We start from the raw sequence: 25,536 nt of genomic DNA, 5'->3' as shown, positions 1-25,536 counted from the left end.
TACAGGTGGGACAGAGAACAAGAGGGAAGGTTAGTGATAAGGTGGCGATCAGGAGAGACTGACTGATGGCGGTGGGTGAGAGGATGCAGATGGCCGGTGTTTCTGGAGGAGACAAACAAATACCACAGGAGAGTGGAACACTGAAAATGTGAGACGTGGGGCTGGAATGGCTGATTACATGGGATTGTTGACTTCGTGTCCAACAGACTGTAATGTGTCAAGTCGAAAGATGAGGGACTCCCTTAAGCTTATGATGGCTCTTTGTAAGAGAGGATACACTGAGGATGAGAGGGAGAATTAAAGTGACAGGCAGCTGGAAACTCAGAATGATTGTTATTCAGTAAAGACATGGCTGATCTTATACCCCCTTCCTGCCCAATCTCAACATCCCACAAGACTCCAAACAGTTATCAACCTTGGTCTTGAATGTTTGCAATCACTGAGCATTTGCAACCCTTTGTGGTGGAGAACGTTAAAAGATCCACGACTGCTCAGTGAAGGCATTTCTATTATCCTTACCAGGTCTGGTCTGTATGTGAATCCAGTCTAGTTCTGTGGAGTTGACTGCTCTCCAAAATTACTCAGTGTCCTGAGCAAAACAAAGGCAGCAATGAATAGCATTTTCCCCATCGACACCCACATCACAAGACTGATGCAAGATTAGTTCTTCAGAAAGTGAGGAACCACACAAGATATGGTAAAACAATATTTTATTTCATTCTGCTTACCAAGATGATTTTCATTGACACTTGAATCATTAGCAAGGATGTGAATACAAGTTGCAAATGATTACAGCCTTTTACTGCTTGCAGGAGTAACTATTTAAATAAACGCTGCATATTTTTTCTTTAATAAATATTGACCTTAAAAAAAGGGTTTACCAAAGTGAGGGAAGGGTGCATATAACTACAAACGGTTCAGCAGTGATTCTGGCAAACTTTGTGCCACTGTAATTGAATGGAGAAACTTTGAACCAAACCCTACTTGCTTGGATATTGTTCCATGGCCTTCGTCTCTGCCTCCCTGAGGCACCCTGTGATAAACAGGCACGTCAGGTCTGCAGAAGATTCGGAATCAACACATCGTCATTGCTAAGAGTGCACTAATCAGTTCATGACCACTGGGTTACCTCCATGTGGGTTTCAAGCTCTTCCAGCTGTTAAACAGCAGCGTGGCATCACTTAAGAATGCAACTGAGGCAGCACACTATGACACTGCCACGTGTTTTTGCCTCCATGCTATCCAGAGACAAGTGAGCAACTGCATCTTCCAGTTTTGTATGTAGAATGACCCAACCATCCCCCGGGGTTCCCACGTTCCGATGCATTCCAAGACCCATCCAGATCTCATCCCTCACTCTCAATGTTACAAAACAAAGGGAAGGTTTTCACCAAGTCAGCCTCAGATTGGCGAGTTAGTTCTCACACATATCGAGGTGGTGTTTAGAGGAATGTTTACAAGTCAGGTAGAGCAATGAGGATGACAGCTCTGGCAGTACAACTGCTCGGAGGAGGACTGGATGGTCTGTCTTGACTGCGCTCACACTCGGGGAACTGTCAAATGCAGAGGAACCACCAGCCAGGAGGCTGGAGTTTTAATTGTGAAGGGACAGAGGGAGGGGGAGAGCAGAGTGCAACGATTTCAAAGTGTCAAAAATGAATTCAGTGCATGAGATGAAATGAAACCAAAGTCCATGGTGGGAAGTGAATCACCAAATGTTGATCAGTGTCAAAAATAGTTGTCCTTGTATCACCAAGACTAAATATCTAAACTTTATCTCCAGCAAAAAAAAATGTCAAAGGGGTTTGAACTAATTGTTGCAGATGAGCATCAAGGGGTCAAGGTCAGGTAAGAGAAATTGTGCAAGCTTTTTGCTTGGGCTTTGGAAAGAGCAATGCCTTGTAGGCATGGAAGTGACAGGCAGCCAATGGGGTTGGTGGGAAAAGTGTGGGATTGGAGGTCATGTGATGACATCACCCAGAATGCATCCAACCAGAGTTAACTACCCTGCACTGGACCCACGTTGGAATAGACCAACTCCAGGAGAATGGTAACAGTGAGACAGGATCAGTGCCAAATAACCCAGCTAAGCAATAGGTCAGATGTCGGAACTGCTAGTAACTGCAGCTTCTAAACTAGGGACACTCAGCACCGTACAAAACCCAAAGACTGGAATGCTTGCAAACAATCGACATCCTAACAATGAGAACAGTTTCATGTTTTGCTATAGTCACTAACGGGACTGCACCACCTAACTGTTCTCTCAGGAACCAACTGACCTGCTCTGTGTTCTGTTTCTGTTATTCTGTAACTCAGCCCACTGGTAATCCAGGGAATATTCTTCAAAATTATCTGACTGCCTTGTACTTATTAACGGAACTCACCTGGGTGTAATTTTATGTACAAGAGTAAAACAGCAACGGCTTAAGTCAGCTTACTGATACCAAAGAGCAGGGGTTGGTTTGACTGGGAGTTGCTACACTGCGCACAGTGTCAGGATGCAATGTAGCTAGAAACCCGTTCAAGTCCCTGCAGAAGGGCCATCTAAAGGGCATGAGGCTTAACCTCCACAGGCTGTAATCTACACAAGAGGATACACGGGTTGTTCAGTCTGAAAACAAAGTGACAGATGAGAAAGGCAGAAGAGAGAGAGATAACTGCCAGCAGCAAATCAGTAGCCTAGCGTGCATTACAATCAATGCAATACATATGGGGTGAAATCATTGACACGGGAAGTACATTGCATCAAAGCAGCCAATTTGCACGCAGTTGGCTCCTGCCCACAGCAAAGTGATAATGATCAAGTTGTTGATTTATCAATGTCGGTGGGGGGATAGATAATGTCAAAATACTGCAGAACATGCTCTATCCCTCTAGTGATGGGAGATGTTTTCACTTCACACAACAGAAAGATGGATTTACATCTGATCACAAGGGTGGAACCTCCAAAAGGACAACACTCCCACATATTGACCCATAACTACCAGGTTTTTGTGGTTTGGTCCAATGTGAAAAATGAGCTTCAATGGACTAATTCCCTGATATTCCGATTCTTCTGAAGCCAATGAGTCTCACTGCTTCTTGTCCTTATGTCATTTTGTTATCAAAAGAAGCCTGCTTGTAAAACAAACATTACCCTTATTTAGCAGCTTGGTGGTGAAGCTGGTCTGGAGCTGCACACACACATAATAGGCTGGGTTGGGAAATAGCAGAAAGTATCCATGATATGGAGAGGGACAAGGCTGGTTATACAGCAGGCAGGATAAGATTAACCAGACTACCCTACACTGTGTGAGATCTACCCTGCCGGCCTAGTCCTTATACACAACATGACAGACAAGATATTATACTATTTGCTCTGAGACAATTTACCAGAAATAAATCTTTGATGTGGCAGTAAAAAGTGGACTCAATGATTTATCACCTAAAGATTATCCCCGACGTATTTGTAATAAGACACTTTAATATTTTTGAATTACTTTAGTGGAAGTTTAACCAGAATTGATACAAAGAGCAAAGAAAGCTACAATGCAGCAGTGACACACGTAACCCAAAGAAACAAGGGGTATAATTTGAATCGCGAATGAGGGCTCCTACTCTTTATTTACCTCAGTAGTCTTGTTTTATAGTAGGTTTGGAACTCAGTGATGCATGTGACCACACCTCATTACTCAGCCTATCCAATTCACCCAATACCCTTTTTCCCCCCCAGTAGCTCTCATTTTCCCCCCAGTAAACTAGTGTGAAGCGAGGTAAATGACAAATTTAAAGATAGTGAGGAAAAAGAGGGATAAGTGTGAAGGAAGGAACTATTTTATGTTCTGTATTTCATGTCACATTGACCACTTCTGAATATGGTGTGAGCTTGCGTCCAGCTTCATTGTAAACTGGACAAGATTGTGGCTCCAACCTAACCCCAACTGGGTTTCAATTCCATGCGTTATTTACTCCTTTGAGCTAACTGTCTTAACATGAGAAAAACTGTCACTTGTGTTGTGTACATACATTGTGGGTCAATAATGGGCAAGCATCTTTCAGTAAGGGCCTAAAAGCAACATGAGCTGATCAGAATCTGAACTTGTAAGCACAACGTACTAACACATGGAACTTCTCAGTCTGTGTGGTGCAATGAAAAACCTCCAGTCTTGGATGTGGGTGACAGATCCCCAGTACAGCTGTAGGTGACAGCAAAGGACAGAATGGTAGAGATGGTACAAACCACAGATGAAATCTTCAGTTTTATCTGGGCTATCCCAGAGACCAGATGCCAGTCCTTTACTCTCGGCAGTGCATTAGCCCAACAGCTCCTGTGTCTTGCAGCCTGCAATGGGCAGAAGGCACCCACAACTAACAAATGATTTCTGACGATTTCTCAAATAATATCAGTGCGTGGGTTACATTTCCTCATTGCTGACAAATCTATTCAACTTTAAAAAGGTATATTCACTCCTTATCTTGTGGTCGTCATAACAATGGGATGCAGAACTACAAAGTGGCAGGGTTTTTGTGGGAAGTGACCAGAGCGTTGTTTTTTTTAATTTCCCGATATATGGATCTGTACAGACTGGTGGTTTTGGTCTTGTGCTGGAGGGCAGATAGCACACATTCCATAAAAGTGCCCAAGTGTTTCTGCACTGTTTCCGCTGCCTTCAAATTTAGCCTTCAGTACAGGACGTGTGGACCATGCCTGAACACTCACTTCAGCACCAGTCTGCCCAATGTCACTCTGGCTCACATCCTGTGCATGATCCCAAGCATTGAGGCACACACCGCAGAGATTGGCATGCCCCTTAAAGTACATGGAAACAAAATACATTGGAACCAGTAGATGAAGGCAGAGAAGGAGCTCAACTCCAGTCCCTACCTCACACTGAAGAAACCTGAAGAGACAACACTCAGTTCCCGTGTAGTTAAGTCATTTGATGAACTAGTAGCTTTTTGGAAGACTCAGTTATCCTTAGTGCAGGACAGACTAGAAGCCTGACTTTCCCCAAGATATGGATGAGCCAATAGTCTGGGTCACATTTCCATCCAGGTGAAAGATCTGAAAATGTAACTGACTCAGACAGTTGCCAGCTGACTCATTTGTCTCTGTACAGCAGCAAGATATACACATATCTATTTCAAGCACGAATATCCGGTACGTAAGGATGTTGGATGGCAGTTCCCATCAACAAGTATTTTAGCCCAAATGGTTACGTGGAAAGCCTTGAGCACCAAGGTACACAGCAAACAGCCTTCAGACAGAACACACACACATTTAAATTTGATCCAAATAGCCAATCCACAGAATCGTACAGGATTAGAGGACTACAAAGAAATGACTGCATTCATAATGCCAATACTTTTAAAGCAAAAAAAAAAATCAACTTTTCGAAGGCTGACAACTTCAAATCAATGCTGTGGTGAACTATCAGACTCAACAATGCTATAGCAAGGGAGAGGCAAATGAAATTGCAAACAAGAGATCATGTACTTGCCCACAGGCAGAACATACTCCCTTATCTGCACCTCCCAACCTTGTACAGAACAAAATCATATTTTCTTTATTTAAAAACAGGGTCCTTTGACCCAGTGAATGGAACCTGGGATGAAAACAGTCCAGACAGCTGAGCTAGAAAAGTATTGGCAGATTATAAATGAGGAAGAGGAGATTAAAGTTCATAGATTGCAGGGCTAGTTAATACTTGAATGTAATTAAATTCAATTCTCCAAGCTGACTCAAACATTTTGGCAACCCAATGCTTTGCTCACTTAAGACTTTTCATCCTCAGGAACTTATTTTTAAGTTGTTTTTAATGCAAGGTGGGGGGGAAGGTTGTGGGGAAACAAAGATTGATTAAATTTGTTGTATGAAGTAACAGGAGCCATTAATCTTGACTAAAGAATGTCCTTGCTATATTAGCAAACTTACTCCAGTGTATCTTAAGTTCAGTTGGTACAACATACTGTGCAGTTCAAATCTCACTGGACAACATAAATTACGTTTTAATTATAATTTTTAAGAAAAGGTTCTTGAGGGAGACTTCCAGAAACAAATGCTTTCTATCCACAGACTCGCTTGGTAGGCAGCACAGCAGAACTCAGTATCACCTGTGTACAGGAGGTAAGCACAAGGCAGTACTGGACTCAACACCACCTCTGGGTAGCACAGGTAGGCAGCAGTGCTAGGGACAATGCACCATCAGCTAGATTCAGATATTATTTCCTGAACCCACTGCATCAAAATAAAAGCTCCCAAACTACAAATTACTGGGCTATTTTAGACCTAATATTTCAGAGGTTAGATTCAGAAGCAATTTAATTTTTTTTGTGTGGGAAAAACAAGGGAAAGAAAATGAACAGCTCACGGCAATTAAATCAGCAAACAAGTGAACATTACACACCCACAGCCTTTATCATCAACTGCAAAGGGGCATTTCATGCACTTTCCTGTATTCAGTTTCTGGGCAGCTCTCGGGCTGTGAAGGGGAAGGGTTCAGACAATTATCAAAACAGCTCAACGATACCTGAGACTGTACAATGTGTAGGCAAAATATAGCAAATGTAGGCAAGCAATATTCGGCGAATTAAATTAAAACTATATTTCCTTGATGCTTTCAGTTTCTCAGAGGAATCGTTCTCAAAGTGGTTTCTACCAACTGATTTTTTTTTAAACTCATTTTCCAATTACCTTTAGTTAGTTCTATTGAAAAGGATAAACTAAACCTGAACCACAAGTTACTCTGCAGAACCTCAGAGGGCTGTAGCAAGTTTCCATCTTTGAGGATCTTCAGGGGTTCAGAAGTTTTGCTTCGTTTCAAAGCAATTCTGCTTGGTATCATTGCACGTAATTTACTTGGCAAACACAGCGAGTTGTCATTTCTTGATGGTTGACGGGTTTTCAGCATGAAAGTGGTTTTCACTGAAGAATAGGTGCTGTGCTGGTTGGACAATGTTAATGCCCCTGAAGGCCAGATCCCATACACTTCCACATCATGCTCCTTGCTCCTCTCAGTCACAGAAATAAAGTCCTGGGTTCATTGGGAAAGGGGTGACCAATTGACTGACTCCTGTTTAGTTGAAAAGGTTGGGCAGCTTACAAGTTTATTTGCATACAAAGGCTGGTTGATACAAACATGCAGCCATGGATAGCATGAAGTCAATCTGCAAAGCCATGGATCTAGATGTATTTGCTCTGCCCCATCTCCCAGTCTCCAGGTATTGATTCTTTTGTTTTCTCTCAGTCTCTCCATTAGAAATGCAACGCCCATAATCTCATATCTGCAAACTGTCTCACAAAGTGCAACTTGGTCTCCCATTTCGGTTCACAGGTCTATGCTTTGCCTTGACCAGAGGGTCTCACTTTTCTGAGCCTTTGCGATGTCGTCGGAAGCTCGAGACATTCTCGTTCAGTGCACAGATCCTCCTGGAGAATTCCTCAAACCCTTCTGTGTCGAGCTCCCCCAGAACCTGGTCATCACTCTCCACAGCCACGGCATGGTCAACGGGAATGCAGAACCCTTCCAGTTGCTCGTCCGAACTGAAGCCCGTGGCTTCCATTCCTATGATCTCCTCAGCCCGCTCCACAGAGCAGAAGACACCTCCACCCTTGGGGTGGCCAAAGTCACCTGAGTGCGGGCTACTGGACCTACCTGCGTGTGTGCTGGGCAAAGTCATCCCATTTACCTCAGATGGGAGCTCAGCGGCAACTGCTTGTGACTGGGCCGCTTCATAAACGATGCCATTTTCGTTGCCGTGCACTCCATTTTTAAAGCTGTTGCACACTGCCTTCTCCTCTTTGAAGGAGCTGTTGGGCACTTCCAGCATCGAAGAGGTGCGCACTTTGCACGCGTCCCCCGACGGTGCCTCAACGGTTATAGCACGACGCACTGCGGCATTGTAGCTTGGAGGCAGATCTTCTTCTGAGCTCCCTCGTGACTGCCTCCAAGCTGTGTCTGGAGAAGAAATTCCAATGCTCTGAGCATGCACATCCAAGCCTGCAGACGAGGTGGTTGTTTGCCTCCGAGGTACGGGAATGGCACTGGAGAGAGGCCGGTCACTTGTGGGGGGGAAATAAAAATATCTTTTAACTTAGGAATGCAACACAGACACAAGGTCATTCATATTTTCATCAAAATATTAACTTCAGCACAAATTGCATCTTTAATCTCATTAAAATCAAAACCGTGCCATTTCTTAAGACATTAATATGAATTGGGCAGCTTAGCTAAATTCAGAGATTTCAAGGAGAGCCTCTGAGAGAGTAGAGGAGACAGGTTTAGCAGCCAATACTCCAGAGTATTGGAGATTTCTGGCAACCTAGGCAGCCCAAGATATGGTTGTCACTGTAAACAGGAGATTTGCAAAAGGCCAGAAGTGGATGAGCACAGGTAATTCTGGAAGTGGAGGATGATAGAGATCGAGAGAAAGAAACAGGAACATATCTTTCCTCAAGCCTGATCTGTTATCGCTGAATTTTTACATTGACTCCAGCTTTCTCCCCTCTTGCTCGATAATGTTAATACCCAAAAACATATCAAAGATTCACAATTGTGTGAAGAAATTTCTTCTTGTCTATTCCTTGGAATATAGGAGAATGAGGGGCGACCTTATAGAAGTGTTTAAAGTTATGAGAGGCTTAGATAAGGTGGACGGTAACAGTCTTTTCCCCAGGGTAGGGGAGTCCAAAACTAGGGGGCAGAGGTTGAGGGTGAGAGGGGAAAGATTTAAAAGGGACCTGAGGAGCAACTTTTTCCACACAGAGGGTGGTGAGTATATGGAACGAGCTGCCAGAGGAAGTGGCTGAGGCAGGTACAATAGTATCATTTAAGACGCACTTGGATAGGTACATGGAGGGGCGGGGCTTGGAGGGATATGGGCCAAATGTAGGATTGGGACTAGCTGGGCGGACATGATTAGCATGGACTGGTTGGGCCAAAGGGCCTGTATCCTTGGTGTATTGCTCTATGATTCTTCTTAGTCCTAAATGTCCAAGCCCTTATTTTAAGACCAGAACCTTCAACTCTGAACCCTCCAGCCAGAAAAGACTGCTTTTCAGTATCTAACTTGGTCCACATATTTCCAAGGAAAGCAATGGTCTAATAAGAATGAAGAACACAAATTAATATGTTAATTTGAAAGTTAAAGACAGCACAAGAGGAAGAACAGGGTTACAGGGAAGTAGGGGAATGGGTCCGATGGGAATGTTTCGAGAGCTGTATAGATTCAATGGCAAGGAAGGGTGCCGTCTAAGTTGTAAAAAAAAGTAAAAGGAAATATGAAAGTAAGAACACTGGAGAAATTAATGGGCTGAAAGCTGTTGAACTCCTGGATCTAGTGACTTACATCCAAGTATTTTAAGAGGTTTCTTCTGGGATAATGAATACATTAGTTTTGATCTTCTAGTTCCCTAGATTCTACTGTGATCTCTATGGATTATAGAACCTTCCCAAACTTCAGACTTGCTATTTTTGGCATCATTGTAAGCTTCTTCTTTCAATCTAATTATACCTTTAATTCTCTAGATAGCCACAAAGTAATTTTCCCATTTCTCCTGTCCCTTGACCCAAGATGTAGGAAAACCCTTGGCCATGCCATTTTTCTTGGGTGTTAATTGTGAGAACTGTGTTTTATCAGCTCTGGTAAAGGTGCTTGCTCTGAACTGAATCAGATGGTGTCACCAAACCATGAGGATTCAGATTGTGAACTGAAGTTCCCTCATCACTTTTGGTCAATACACCCTACAATCTTTCAGTAGTGTTACTGGCCTAGTGGCAGTAGTTTTAAACCAAAAATTTTACATACTTGGGACAATTTTTTTTTCCTGTTCCAATGGATTTAATACAAGGACCCTACTTATAAAACTGAACCATGCTGGCTCATAAGATCCTTACTCAAAGAACATTTGGCATAATTTTTATTCACAGAACCTTTGGCAAAGGGGCTTGACAGAAACCGTGTTGTTTTAGTTTCTTGTTCAGTGGTCTACATAACTCTTCAAAATTATGACACAATAACTTTTTTTAAGATATAAATGTATAAACCTCCCACACACAGACTGGACAAACCAAAATCTATACTTCTAACTGATCAAATATCTTCACATAAATCACAAGTTAACCAGAATCAGATGAAGTCACATCAGCCTTATTTTGAGAGAATAACAAACTCCACAGCATTGACACAATAGTTTTAAGAACATTGAAAGGAAAGAAAAAGTCCCTGACTATAAATTTAGATTGCTTAATTTCAATTATCACAATTTAAATTAAAAAGCAACAACTTTTGCCTATGCTATTGTTTGAAATCTCCAGAACTGAAATCATTTCAATTTCTTTAAAAACAGAGTAATGACTTTGCATTAATGAGAGAAGATTCTATATCCACTGACAGAGTTAACCATGTTTCAATGAAGCAGGCTGATGAGATACGAAGTGTTCACGCAGCAGCCATTTGAACTGAATTATACATTTTGGCCTTTCAAACGTGGGTTGTGACTGGAATATTTTGTGCGAGATGGGAACAGAGCATTTAGCAAGCCTCAGGTCTGGCAGTAGGAGAGGTAGCAACCGGAGATAAGACACTTAGAGAAAATGAGCCTTTCATGATCTTTCCAAGGTGCAGGACAATAATTACATACTATTAAAGTGCCGTCACTGTTGTAATGTTATAAAAGCAGAAGCCATTCTGCACACAGCAAGTTTCCACAATCAGAAATGTGAAAATGACCAGATAATCTACTTTGGTGATCCTGTTGAGATGCCAGCCTAGAGCACTCCTCAGATCTATGTTAAATAATGGCATGGGATTTTTGCATCCATATGAGAGATGAGAAAGGACCTCCTCTGTTTAATATCTCATCCAAAAGATGGCAGCTCTCACAATACACCACCTCAGCAGGAGTTCACTGGGAGTGCAGGCCAAGACTTTTGGTATGCATGGGACTTGAAACTTCAATCTTCAAACACAGACTTCCAACTCGAGCCAAGGCCGGCACATGTTAATTACACACACAGTATTTTGATGCAATAATAAAATACATTGGGCTTATCTTTGCTCACGGCATACTGAAATGTACAATTCTGAACAAGGTAACTAGAGTCACAGAGTGGTACAGCACAGGAACTGGCCCTTCAGCCCACCATATCCAGGCAGACTTCTCTGCCCATCTACAGTAATCCTACTTGCCTGCAATTACCTGTCTAAATGCTTCTTAAACATACCTTAAATGTATCTGATTCCACCAGCTCCTCTGGCAGCACATTCCAGATATCAAACACTGTAAAAAAAAACTTGCCCCTCAGATTCTCTTCAGAACTCCTTCCTCTCACCTTAAATCTGTGCCCTATTGTTTTTGATACCCCAATCATGAGAAGATTTTGACCATCAGGTTGTATAATTTATTCCCCTCAGCCACCTTTGCTCCAGAGAAAACAAGAAACAGCCTATCCAATCTCTTCCCATAACGCAAGCCCTCCAATCCAGGCAACATCCTGGTGAATCTCCTCTGCACCCTCTCCAGCAGTATCACATTGTTTTCATTTATGGGAAGCCACATGGAGTCTGACCTATTTCATTTATTTTACAAATATAGTCCAATTCTCCACAGTAGCTCATCTCAATTTTACTCGAGTACATGACTATAATGGCAGCAATAAACATTGATAGTTTATCTTATGTAACCAAGTCTCAAAATCCAAATCAAGTCTTTAAGTATTTGCTTGTCTAATGGGACGGAAAAGGCACCTTAGAGGAAAACCCAAGATAAGAACCACACGATAGAGTTGGATTAACAGTCTTAATAATCCTACAATTTAGAACCACGCCTATTAGAAGTATTCCTATGCAGTAAAGACACCTATGTTAGACTATTGTTTATTGACTACAGCTCTGCCTTCAATACTATAATTCCAAGCAAACTCAGCAGCAAACACCGAGACCTAGGACTCAACACCTCCCTCTGTAACTTGACTTTCTGACCAACAGACTGCAATCAGTGAGGATAGGCAGCAACACCTCCAGCACGATTATTCTCAACACTGGTGCCCCACAAGGCTGCATCCTCAGCCCTCTACTCCCTATATACTCATGACTCCATCCATAAGTTTGCAGATGATACCACTGTAGCAGGCCGTATCTCAAATAACGATGAGTCGGAGTATAGGAAGGAGACAGAGAGCTTAGTGGAATGGTGTGATGACAACAACCATTCCCTCAATGTCAGCAAAACAAAAGAGTGGATCACTGACTTCAGGAAAGGGGGCGGTGTACATGCACCTGTCTACATCAATGGTGCTGAGGTCAAGAGGGTTGAGAGCTTCAAGTTCCCAGGAGTGAACATCACCAACAGCCTGTCCTGGTCCAACCACATAGACACCACAGCCCAGAAAGCTCACCAGCAGGGCTAAAGAAATTTGGCATGTCCCCTGTGACACTCACCAACTTTTATCGATGCACCATAGAAAACATCTTATCTGGATGCATCATGGCTTGGTACGGCAACTGCTCTGCCCAGGACCGCAAGAAACTGCAGAGAGTTGCAGACACAGCCCAGCACGTCACGGAAACCAGCCTCCCCTCCATGGACTCTGTCTATACCTCTTGCTGCCTTGGTGAAGCAGCCAGCATAATCAAAGTCCCCACCCACCTAGGTCATTCTCTCTTCTCCCCTCTCCCATCGGGCAGAAGATACAAAAGCCCGAAAGCACGTACCACCAGGTTCAAGGACAGCTTCTATCCCACTGTTATAAGACTACTGAACGGTCCCGTAGTACGATAAGATGGACTGTTGACCTCACAATCTACCTTGTTGTGACCTTGCACCTTATTGTCTACCTGCAATGCACTTCCCTGTAGCTGTGACATTTTACTCTGTTATTGTTTTTACCTGTACTACCTCAATGCACTCTGTACTAACTCAGTGTATCTGCAATGTGTAATGAATTGATCTGTATGAACGGTATGCAAGATGGGTTTTTCACTGTGCAAGTGACAGTAATAAATTAACCAATATTTTGTCACAGAAATTCACGACCTAAGCCAGGATGTTGTAGGAATGCATTTATTATTGTCTCCAGCTTTTGAAAGGGCTAGTCTAAGATATTGAGAGAAACAACAATAGGAACATTTAAAAGACTCTTCGATTGGCACATGGATGTAAGAAAAATGGAAGGTTATGGGCTGTGTAGGAGGGAAGGGTTAGATTGATCAGGGAGTAGGTTTATATAGGTCAGCACAACATTGGTACTGTACTGTTCTATATGCAAAGTTAATTATTTTAACATTATTCACAAATAGTAATGCTTGGGAGAAGGTTTAAGGCTACAGACAGAGCCATATCGTGTGGCAATTCGTTGCAAGCTGCTCCCTGCAGATCTACTCATTACTTCTATTACAGTCGTTCTACTCTTTTAAATCTAAATTCTATGTTTCTACCTAGTACTGCCTCAAAGCACTGTTGTAATGAATTGATCTGTATGAACGGTATGCAAGACAAGTTTTTCACTGTACCTCAGTACATGTGACAATAATAAACCAAAACCATAGCCACACTTGGAAAAAGAAAAGCAAATCACTTTCATAATGCTCTGCATTCAAAAAAAAGGAAATCTAATGAAAGCTCCTTTCTGGAAAGAATATGATATTACACTGAGCAAGAATAGAAAATTGGCCTTATAGGAAATTTCCCTCCTATATTCAGCTCTGCACAGACTCTGGGACATAAGGTTCTGTGTTCAATTGCCAGTCTGACGAGTGTTGAGTGCTGAGTGCTGCACGGTAAGTAGTGCCAGTTTTTGATGAGTTGTAAAATCAAGGACTCATTCGTTACTCTCAGGTGAACACAACGATCGAAGGACACCTGCAAATCAGGAATAGATTTGCCCCTCTAGTCACAGAACTAAATCTGATTATCTGGTCATTATAACCATGATGATTTTAAGAGCTCGATTTTCACAAACTGCTGCAACATTTCCCACATTACCACAGTAACATTAACTCAAAAGGTACTTTGACTAAGTGTTGTGCAATGATCTGAGGTTGTGAAAGGCACTATAGGCACTCTGTCTGGCTTGTATGACTGAGCAGGAAGCTTTTCTTCTAATTGTGCACAGCGAGGTCTGATTAAGTGCACCAAGTGGCCAATGAATTTGTCTCCAGAACAGTCAAAGAACTTCAAAGTTACACAAAGTATGCAAGTGTTTTGAGATATTTGAGAGATGTGATAAAATGCCACATCACTGCAAGGCTTTATGACACGGTGTCATATATTTTTCAGACCTGCATCTGGCACTACTCTTACCTATTTAAACAAATATTGACAGAAGAGGCTGACATAGTTGGAGAAGCAATATTAGAATGATCTATTGTGCACTTAATAATGTGCTCTACACAAAAGCACGCTCTGTAATCATTTGTATTTTATTAGTAAAAGATTAACAAACTCAAAGACAGCAGCAATATGGAATCAAGAAAGTAAAGAACGAGGAAAAGGTCAGTCAGTTTATTGTTCCAATTGTAGAGACAGTAGAGCTGAGGTTCTGGAAATGCTGTGGGAAGAGTTGAAAGACTGAGGAAAGAGGGAGTGAGGGAGGATGGGAGAGCATAGAGTGAGAGAGAGCGAGAGCGAGAGAGCGAAATTTATGGCAAATGGAAAACAAAGCACCTGAATGAGTAAAACAGAAGTCTAGCTGCTCTTTCACTCAACAGTCCCAGGAATTCCACGCACTTTACTAATAACCCAGCAATGATCCTCAATATACATTTATAACGAAACTCAAACTCAGTAAAGGAAATTGCACAAATGAAGTGGACAACTGGGACAAGAAAAAAATATGCACGATGTTAAAACCACATGGGACTTTAAAGCCAAGAAATAGCCAATTTGGTCCAACAGATAGATCCATGTCAAATATTTATGCTCCACTTGAGCCTACTCACTCTATTGATGCATGCTTGCACTTTATAAAACATTGGTTTGCCACAACTGGAATAGTGTGTCCAGTTCTGGGTAATGCTCTTTAGGAAAGGTGAAAGTGCTTCAGAGAAGGTGCAGAAGATATTTACAAACATAATTCCAGGGATGAGGACAGACTTGAAGTGTTGGGGCTGTTTTCTTTGGAATAGTGAGATATTCAAAATCATGAAGGGTCTGGAGAGAGCAGATAGAGAGAAGCAGTTCTCGTTGGCAGAAGGGAACACAGAAAGAAGGTACCTGAGTGAAGAACTAATAGTGACTTGTTTTCCCCCTCACACACACAGTAACTGAGGCCTGAAACACACTGCCAGGGGTAGTAATGGAGGAAGTTTGAACTGTAGTGTTCAATTAAGTATGCAAAAGGAAAGAATCTGCAGGGTCTGTGGGGAGAGGTTGGGGGATAGGAATGAGATGCACACGGAACTGGTCTGGACTCAAAGGGTTGAATGGCCTCATTCAGTGCCGCAACCATTCTGTGACATTGGTGATTCTCCTCACAAAGTGTCGTTACACTGGGCAGGCGGAGGTAAAAAACTTGGGTGTTTCCAAGTTCAAGAAAATCAGGGTTGCTTTCTTTGAGAGAAATGAACCAATGGAAACTTTCAAGATTATATAGGAAAATTGACAACAGGCACTGCAGGAAATTGTTTTCAACGGTGAAGAGTTCGCAAGTTAGAAGGGAGAGAGGTTAGCAGTAGATCTTCTCACCAAAAGCTGAACGATGTTTAATATGTCACCAGCCACTGACGCATGTTATTTCAAAATGTAATTAGAAGCGAGTAAGGCAAAGATGACGAGCTTGAAAAGGGACAAGGTTGCTGGGCATATTGAATGAATGACCTTTCACTGATTCTACAGTTTTTCTGTTCCTTTCCCCAAAACTTATGTTAAACATGCTAGAGTGATTTTAATAATGTCCACTCAAACCTGATCCATCCTTAACAAGATGTAATGCAGGGACTTGATACATACCATCGTACCATTAGCCCTTGTTCCATGAAGCTTTTCAGGTTAGGCAGTGTCTGTCGGAGATCTGGTGTGGACATGCCATGCTGGTATCTTAGCTGTAAATACAAACAAAAGGTTTATTGTTTCCTTACAGTTATAGTTTTTGAACACTTCACAGAATTAGCTTTTTTCAAATGAAGATCTTAGAGGCTTTTACAGGATGTTATAATTAGAGCCTTTTCACCTGAAATCCCAACCAGTCCACAATTGGATTACCGCAGGAATTCTGTGAAGAGGCAGAAGATACTTTACTATTCACTTCAGGCCCAACTATTTCATTTTACAAGGGGTTGGAGACAATTTCATATTGCTGCAATTGTAACAGTAATGCAAACACAGCACCAGATAAAGGAGACAGGTCTGCAGATGCTGAAGTCTGGAGCAAAAAAAAACACAAACTACTGGAGGAACTTAGCGAGTCAGGCAGCATCTGTAGAGGGAAATGGACACTTGATGTCTCAGGTAAAGACCCTTCTCACAGCTACCATCAGGCAGGAGGTACAGGCAGAATGTGGGGGAATGGGGAGAATAAAATGGGGTTAATGTAGGATTAGTGGGTGGTTCAAGTTTATTGGCAGGCACGGTAGTGTAGCGGTTAGCGTGACACTATTACAGCACCAGCAACCTGGGTTCAATTCTGGCTGCTGTCTGTGAGAAGTTTGTACGTTCTCCATGTCTGCGTGGGTCTCCTCCGGGTGCTCCGGTTTCCTCCCACATTCCAAAGACGTACGGGTTAGGAAGTTGTGGGCATGCTATGTTGGCACCAGAAGTGTGGTGGCACTTGAGGGCTGCCCCCAAGACACTACGCAAAAGATGTATTTCACTGTGTTTCATTGTACACATGACTAATAAAGATATCTAATCTCTACTGTTGTCATAAACATATATAACAGTGTATAAAGGCCATGAAAATTAACTTTATGCAGCAGCACAGTATATTGATGGTCAGCATAGCTTAATGGGCCGAAGGGCTTGTTTGCATGCTGCATGACTCTATATTTGCCATTGGTAGTATCTACAGGAGGCGCTGCCTCAAAAAGGCAACATCCGTCAGCAAAGATTCCCACCATCCGGGCCATGCCATCTTCTCGTAGCTACCATCGGGCAGGAGGCACAGAAGCCTGAAGTCCCACACCACCAGGTTCAAAAACAGCTCCTCCCTCAACCATTCATTTCTTGAACCAACCGGAACAACCCCAATCACTACATTATAGCAACATTATCACCACTTTGATCACTTTGAACTTAAATGAACTTTTTTTTTGTTCTAATTGTGTTCTTTCTTGTAAAAATTAAGCATAATAAATTATACACAATTCATGTTTTTCTTGTGAATGCTGCTTTTATGATGCTATGTGCTTGCGATGCTGCTGCAAGCAAGTTGTTCATGGCAGCTGTGCACACATGTACTTGTGCATATAACGACAAACTCGACTTTGACTTCATCTGGACCGACAACTGAAATGTCTACTGTCTATTTCCCTCTACAGATGCTGCCTGATCTGCCAAGTTCCTCCAAGGGCTTGTTTTATTGCACCAGGTGGTACTAAAGCTAGAGAAAGCCCCAAGCAAACTTTCACAAAACTCCACTTGAGTACAGTGTCCAGTCCCAGTCACTGAGACACAAGGGGCACAGTAAAACAAAAACTGGAGAAATGCAAAGACCGAGGCATATTGACACATCAATCATTCAGTCACCTGGGTTGAGAGCAATGACTGAGCCCCTTCAACTGAGAAAGCTGGCTATCCAAATAACAAAAGATTATGAAATAAATCGAGGTTAGGAGAAGACAACACAGACTTGCACAATAAAAAATTTTGCTAAAAAGTAACTTAATATTGTAGTGGCTGCTACCGCGATGTGAAAACAAGACACTAGTCGAAGGGTTTCAGAACAAGAACTGGTTTATTTTCCTGCCTTGCATGGGCCTTTTAAGAGAGACTGTTCCCGCCCACTTAACACGGCAATGACGTACACGCTACGTCATCAAACCTTTCCCGCACGCGGGTTCTCCCTGTCGCTCGGGGAAGACGGAGGCCCAACGCCATCTTGGGTCTCGCTGCTCCGACGACATGTGACCCGACTGCTGAGCCGGTTCGCCTGCTCAGACAGTGAGTCGCTACAATATCATATTTATAGTGACACAGAGGCAACTATTTGGACCACTGGATTTGTGCCAGCTCCAAGCAGACCAATCCCATTCAGTCCTGTTCCCCCTATCCCTGCACCCTCACAACATGTGCTCTCTCATGCCCGTCAACTCCTCCGATTCCTTTTGCCACTTATCTACACTAAAAGTGGGAATTTACATCCTCCAATTAACATCCCACATCTTTGGGATGTAGGAGAAAACTAGGAGAACCCGGCAGAAACCTACTGAGAAGAACATGCAAACTGCACATAGACAATGCCCAAGGTCAGGATCAAACACACATCCCTTGAGTTGAGATAACTAACTGCTCTAACTGCTGTGCCACAGTAGAAAATACTTGAAAAATCCAGGATAGAAGAAACCTTGAATTATTTGGAGAGGAGTCCTGTATTTACATAGCACCTATAACAATATCAGGATGCTTCAAAACACACATGACATTGAAAGTAGTACTTTAAATGTGCCACAACCGCTAAAATGCAGGAAAAACAAACATCAATTAAACACAAACAGCAAGGAGATATCAGCCAGAGAGTCGAGTGTTAGTGTATGAGAACATTGCTTTTGATCAGTATGAGAAAAGGTAGAAATGAGAGAGAGTGAGCGAGCACGAGAGATATCAGACGAAAGCAACCAGAAAACTTGACCCACTACCGACAGCTGTGCCTTCAGCTGTCAAGCTCAAGGCCCTGAAAATCCCTCCCTAAACTTCTGCACCTATCTACCGCTCTCCTCTTTAAAGCAGCTTCTTAAGCCTACCTCTTTGACGAAGCTTAGAGACAGCTGCCCTAAATTCTAGGTTCGCTGTCACTTTTTAAGTCTTGTTTTCACTCCCAAGACAAACTTGAGTTTTTTTAAGGTTAGACCTTTTAAGATGGCATACGTGCAAGTTTACATACATACAAAACAGAGTAGAGTAGAAGGAGAAATTTGACAACCACATCAGGGTTCTGAATGGTTTAATAAAGGACTTCATAGCACCTGTTGTGGGTTTACAGTAGAGGAGAGCTACTTACCAATTCTGTTACTGAGTAAAATTGTCAAGTAGATGCGTCGCCCATTTCTATATTCTGCACTATATTTCAGATGAGCTAAGCAGACCAGCTCCCAAAGCTTAATAATGAGAGAGAGAGAGCGCAGAACTGAGACAGCATTCTCCCCAAATAAGAATAGACAAAAAAAAACACCCTTTAACAAGCAGTTGTGCAGAACCACATTGTATACCATGGATATACATGAAGGAAAGCAATGTATAAAAAAAATCAGCTATTGGACTCAGCATGGTCCCAGTGGAAAACCAGTTCAAATTCTCATCCTTGTTTCAGCATTCTTCCATGGTCTTGCTGCTGTCTCCTATGATGCTAAAACTTTGCGATGCCACCACGCCACTTTAATTCAACAGGTGGCTGTGCTCTCAGATCTTTAGGAAATATACAGGCCACTCAGGACTTCCCTTAAGATGCTCCTCAACTGATGATTTTGGTGATCCACCTCAAGATGCCCATATGCTTGATACTAAATCATGTTTAATGCTGGTGAAGCTCTGGGAAATTTTACAATGTTAAATGCAGCTTCCTCTTCGAACATAGAACAGTATAGCAGAGGAACAGGTCCTTCAGCCCATGATATCTATGCTGACCATAATGCCAAATCAAACTAAATCATTTCCGCCTGCATTTGATCTCTATCCCTCCATTCCCTGCCTGGTCATGTGCCTGTCTAAGTGCCTCTTAATCATCACCATCATATCTGCTTCTACCATCCCATTGGCAGTGTGTTCCAGGCACCTACCAGTCTCTGTTTAAAAAAAACTTGCCTCACATTTCCTTTAAACTTTCTCCCTCTCACCTTAAACCTATGCCCTTTAGTTTTTGACATTTTCACCCTGGGGAAAAAAAGACTATCTACCCTATCTATGCCTCTCATAATTTTACACACTTCTATCAGGTCTCCTCTCAGCCTCTGAAGCTTGGGAGAAAATGATCCAAGTTTGTCCAACCTCTCCTTATAGCTCATGCTCTCTAATCCAGGCAACATCCTGGTGAATCTCTTCTTCACCCTCTGTAAAGCCTCCACATCCTTCCTGTAATGGGGTAACCAGAACTGCACAGAGTATTCAAAATGTGACCCAACAATGTTTTATTTTTACAACAGCAATATGACTTCCCAACTTTTATACTCAAATTACCTGACCGATGAAGACAAGCATGCCGTATGCCTTCCTTACCGCCCTATCTACTCGTGTTGTCACTTTCAGAAAGCTATGGACCACACCCCAAGATCCCTAGGTACATCAATGCTCTTAAGGGTTCTGCCACTGTGATAAGACTATTGAATGGTTCCCTTATACAATGAGGTGGACTATGACCTCACGATCTACCTTGTTGTGACCTTGCACCTTATTGCACTGCACTCTCTCTGTAGCTGTGACACTTTACTCTGTACTGTTACTGTTTTTACCTGTACTACATCAATGCATTCCGTACTAACTCAATGTAACTGCACTGTGTAATGAATTGACCTATACGATCAGTTTGTAAGACAAGTTTTTCACTGTACCTCGGTACAAGTGACAATAATAAACCAATACCATTTACTGCATACTTTATCCTTACATTTGACCTCCCAAAGTGCAACACCTCACACTTGTCTGGATTAAACTCCATCTCCCATTTCTCTACCCACATTTCCAATTGTTCTATATCTCTTGTTCAATGACAATGAGAGCTGTCTCTCTGCTGGTTATACAACTGCATGATTGTGCAACTCAAGTTAAAGCTAGGCTATGACAGACAATGAGCAAAACTATAAAAGGCTAATTTTATGTGTGTAGTAATTCCCGCTGCGATACACTCTCACCCAAGTCAGAAAGACACGATGCTGCAGAATGTAAACATAATTTAGAATGCAACCCAGGACAAGCTGCAAATCATGAATCACCAACATAGCGGTGCAGCTAGTAGAGCTGCTGACTTACAGCACCGGAGACCCAGGTTCAATCCTGCCCTCTGGTGCTGTCTGGGTGGAGTCTGCATATTCTCCCTGTGACTGCATTGGTTTCTTCCGAGTGCTCTGGTTTCCTCACACATCCTAAAGACATGTGGGTTAATTGGCCACTGTAAATTTCCCATAGTGCGTTGATGAGTGGTAGAATGTGGAGGGAGGTTCAAGAAAAAGTGGGAATAAAGAAATGGCATTAATGTAGGATTAGTGTAAATGTGTGGCTGATGGTCTGCATGGATGTGGTGGGCCAAAGGGCCTGTTTCCATGATACATCTCTCGATGACTCTATGAACAGAACTACCTAGTTATCGTTATACCCTGCCAAATAAAAACCAGCTACCGTATGAAGAAAAACTTGCTGGGATGTTCTAATGATGACGAATGCAAACTTGCTAGTTCACTTAGTGGCCCTTGAACTGGCAATTTGAAGTCATTTTCTCCTCACCTTCAACCATAGAACCACGCAGCACAAAACAGGCCCTTCGGCCCACCATGTTGTGCCGTCCATCAAACCACCCTCACACTATCTAACCCTTTCCTCCTGCATATCCCTCTATCTCACATTCCTCCATATGCCTATCCAACAAACTCTTGAACCTGTCCAATGTATCTGCCTCCACCACCACCCCAGGCAGTGCATTCCATGCCCCAACCACTCTCTGGGTGAAAAACCTCCCCCTGACATCTCCCCTGAACCTCCCACCCATAACCTTAAAGCTATGCCCTCTCGTCTTGAGCACTGGTGCCCTGGGAAGGAGGCGCTGACTGTCTACTCTATCTATTCCTAAATAATGTAACCAATGATACACCTTAAATGGTATCTAAAAAGGTATGGTAGCGTAGCGGTTAGCGTAACGCTTTACAGCGCCAGTGACTTGGGTTCAATTCCGGCCACTGTCTGTAAGGAGTTTGTACGTTCTCCCCGTGTCTGCGTGGGTTTCCTCCGGGTGCTCCAGTTTCCTCCCACATTCCAAAGACGTACGGGTTAGGAAGTTGTGGGCATACTATGTTGGTGCCGGAAGCGTGGCGACACTTGTGGGCTGCCCCCAAAACACAATGCAAAAAGATGTATTTCACTATGTGTTTCGATGTACATGTGACTAATAAAGAAATCTTATCTGCAAATGCCAGACTGATTACTTCCATTCCATCTTTCCACACCAAGACCACCTACTTTCACCATTGGCTGGGATCAGTGGGTGGAATCAAGTTGCAGGTGCACCGAGTGCAGTGCTTTGGTAGGCATATGCTCCCCTTCCACCATTATAGTTCTTAATGTACTAATGTATAGTTTATAACTTCCTTAACCATTCAGACAAGAAAAATTGCCTCTTCTAATAACTTCTCTCTCCTTGTAATGTGTTTTACTTATGGCTCCCAGAGGCAATATTATTGAGCAGCTATTGTATTGGAGTTATTTTAAACTAAAATAACTCAACATTTTGGCAAGAAAGTAAAGTGGATGCTTTCAGAGGAAAGTCTTCAAGATATCCGTTAGGTAATAATAAAAAAAACAAACACAACATACATGTGTTACACTGTTTTCTAAATTTCAGAGCCAGGTTAGTTAAAACAGCCAAACATCTGCAACCAGGCTAAATAATTACAAACATAAGCTGCGTTGATGTTACAAATTCCACCTCAGCAGAACAGCTTTATTTATTACAAAGATTGGATTCAATGTTAGAGCATGCCAAGCACGGAGGCTTGGTACCAACGTCGAAGGGAGCAGGTGGGGTCATAATGAAGTTCGGCTTTGAACAGGGTTTTAAGTTGTTTGAAAGTTGTCATGCGTGCATCGATCAATGACTGCACGAGGCTCCAAATTGGAATACAGTTAGAAGCTGTGCCTTTGGAAATCTGAAAAATCAACAATTAACTTCTCCTCATTCCCAAAGTCACAAATCCTCCCATTGGTGGGCAGAACTTAAACCTTATTTCATGCCCCTTTATTTAATTATGGAGTCAGAGCTATACAGCACAGAAACAGGCCTTTCTGCCCAACTCGCCCATGCCAACCAAGATGCCCATTTAAACTGGTCCCATTTGCCTACCCTTGACCCATATCCCTCTGAACCTTTCCTATCCACGTATCTTTTCAACGTTGTTAGTGTACTTGCCTCAACCACTTCCTCTGGCAGCTCATTCCATATATGCACCACCCTCTGCATGAAGTTGCACCTCCGTACCCTTTTCCCTCTCAGCTTAAACCTATACCCTTTTAACAATGTGGCCAAGGCAAGATAATTACTTGGACTGTTGCAAAACTAATTTACATGGTATAAAACTCTTCTGCATATTTTACCCAAAAAAAATTCAGTCAATTTCTCAACATATTCATGGAACATCCCAAAGCATTTCACAACCAATGGACTGCAAGTTACTGAACCCAATTCACTTCCAGCAAGGTTTCATGTGAATAGATGACCAGATAATTTGCTCTTTGGCTGTTCTGGTCGAGAACATTTGGCCAGGATACGGAGAACTCTCTGCTTCTCTTCAAATTGTGTTGCATTACTTTGAACACCCCGAAGCAGGCAGATTTATTTCTACATATCTTACCTTCAGAATTTGACACAAGAACTTTAAGAAGGTAGAATGGACTTAAGGGACATAAATATCAAAGATCGAGTATCGTGCGTAGTTCTTGTCACCACACTACAGGAAGGATGTGGAGGTCTTGGAGAGGGTGCGCAGAAGATGTTGCCTGGATTGGTGAGTATTAGCTACAAGGAGAGGGTGGACAAATTTGGATTGTTTTCTCTGGAGCATTGGAAGCTGAGGAGCGACCTGACAGAAGTATGTAAAATTATGAGGGGCAAAGATGGTGTCAATAGAGTTTCTTTTCCCCAGGGTGGAAATGCCAAATACTAGAGGGCAGAGCTTTAAGGTGAGAGGGGGAAGTTTAAGGCAATTTGCAAGGCAAGTTTTTTTTTAAAGAACAGAGTGGCAGGTACCTGCAACATGCTACTACAGGAGCTGGTAGAAGCAGATACAATAGCAATGTTTAAGAAGCATTTAGACAGACACAAACAGGAAGGGAATAGAGGCATAGGAATCATGCGCAGGCAAATAGGATTAGTTAATTAGCACGAATGTGGTGGGTCAAAGAGCCTTTTCCTGTGCTGTACTGTTCTATCCCATATTCCTCAACAACACCTCTCTGAATCTAACCTTCCATCAGTTACACAGTTCATTTTCCCCTTCTCATTTGAGTTGCTAATTCAATAGCTTTCTCCAGTACCACGCTCAAAGATAAGTGTTCTGCTCCATCCTTGCTAGGTCAAAATCCTGATTCCCTACTTCATGTTGGAAGCAACCCACCACCACAGAACAGTCAGAATGGGCAAGAAATATATCCATGCTCAGCAAATTCCAAGATGAATCACTATTAAGGCCATAATATGCCATTCCAAACTACTTGTGCACACTGTCCATTTAATCTACAACTTATTTTTGGCACAGCTCCTGCATTTAGTTACAGGCTCAATTCAGAGCTGGCAGTGGTTACTCACAAAGGAATGATTTGTTGCATCCAATTTTCTGAATAAATTTTCCACCACAATGTATCGTTGTTGGAATCTAGTAGTCTCCTCATAGAATTGGGAAATGCACTACTTGAGGTAAGGAGAAGGGTGCTCAGAGGATGTGAGCAATATTAGGTGCATTTGGGTCAGCGTTGAATGAGATTGGTAACCTGAAGAGCAGATTGGGCCAACATAGATGGCACATGTTACTGTCTATTGGAATATACTCATACTGCACCATCTACATACTTAGTGCTAAAGGACATCTCAAAACCACTGTTTAAAACAAGTGATTTTGCAATTCAAATAATCTAATATCAAAATATTTTGCCTAAAGAGTGTCTGTACAATACAACAAATTTAAGTAGAAGCTGAACAAGATGAAGGGTGCACATTCTGGAAAGTCCCAATTCTTTACCAGGCCTCGATTTGTATTTATGGTAGCTTGTTTTAATTTGGGATTCCAATTACTCAATTTTCCTTTCTGTCAGTACCCATGTGTGCTCTTTCTCCCTTTCCAATATCCAACTCCAGATCATTGGCTCCTAACTAAAACAACACTGATGATTGATGATGAAAATTTAAGGCAGACTCATCTTTTATGTGCTCTTCAGCCTGACCCTGACTTTGGTGGGCAGTCATCACTCCTCCAGAACACGACAGTTTCTTTACTGCTATTGGAGCAGCTGAAACCCCAGTAGAGTAGCAAGGTGATGAATAACTTTTGTACAGCCACAGGGTGCGTTGCACATCAAAAAAATTTTTGTGAAGGAATAAATGAAGTACATTTACTGACAGTTAACTCTAAAACAGCAAAGCATCAGTGCTTTGATAACAATATGATGTAGTGCAAATTAATTATGTTCTACTCTCAGTTGCAAAGTTTAAG

At 42.4% G+C, this 25,536-nt stretch overlaps 1 protein-coding gene across 2 annotated transcripts in view; it reads right to left on the bottom strand.

The window, feature by feature from the left end:
* Positions 1-728: 728 nt before the first annotated feature.
* The window catches only part of uvrag (UV radiation resistance associated gene), a 271,436-nt gene continuing 246,628 nt past the window's right edge, over positions 729-25,536 (bottom strand). For both annotated transcript variants that reach the window (XM_052025683.1, XM_052025684.1), the window contains 2 exons: positions 15,929-16,020; positions 729-8,041 (listed from right to left, as the gene is read on the bottom strand). In XM_052025683.1, coding sequence (XP_051881643.1) covers positions 7,342-8,041; positions 15,929-16,020 — 792 coding nt within the window. In that variant the 3' untranslated portion in view covers positions 729-7,341. The remainder of the gene's footprint in view (positions 8,042-15,928; positions 16,021-25,536) is intronic.

This window comes from Pristis pectinata, chromosome 11 (genome assembly GCF_009764475.1).
Source record: "Pristis pectinata isolate sPriPec2 chromosome 11, sPriPec2.1.pri, whole genome shotgun sequence".
Classification (NCBI taxonomy): Eukaryota; Metazoa; Chordata; class Chondrichthyes; order Rhinopristiformes; family Pristidae; genus Pristis; species Pristis pectinata.
The sequence above is the reverse complement of the archived record's forward strand: the minus strand, read 5'-3'. Positions and strand labels throughout refer to the sequence as shown.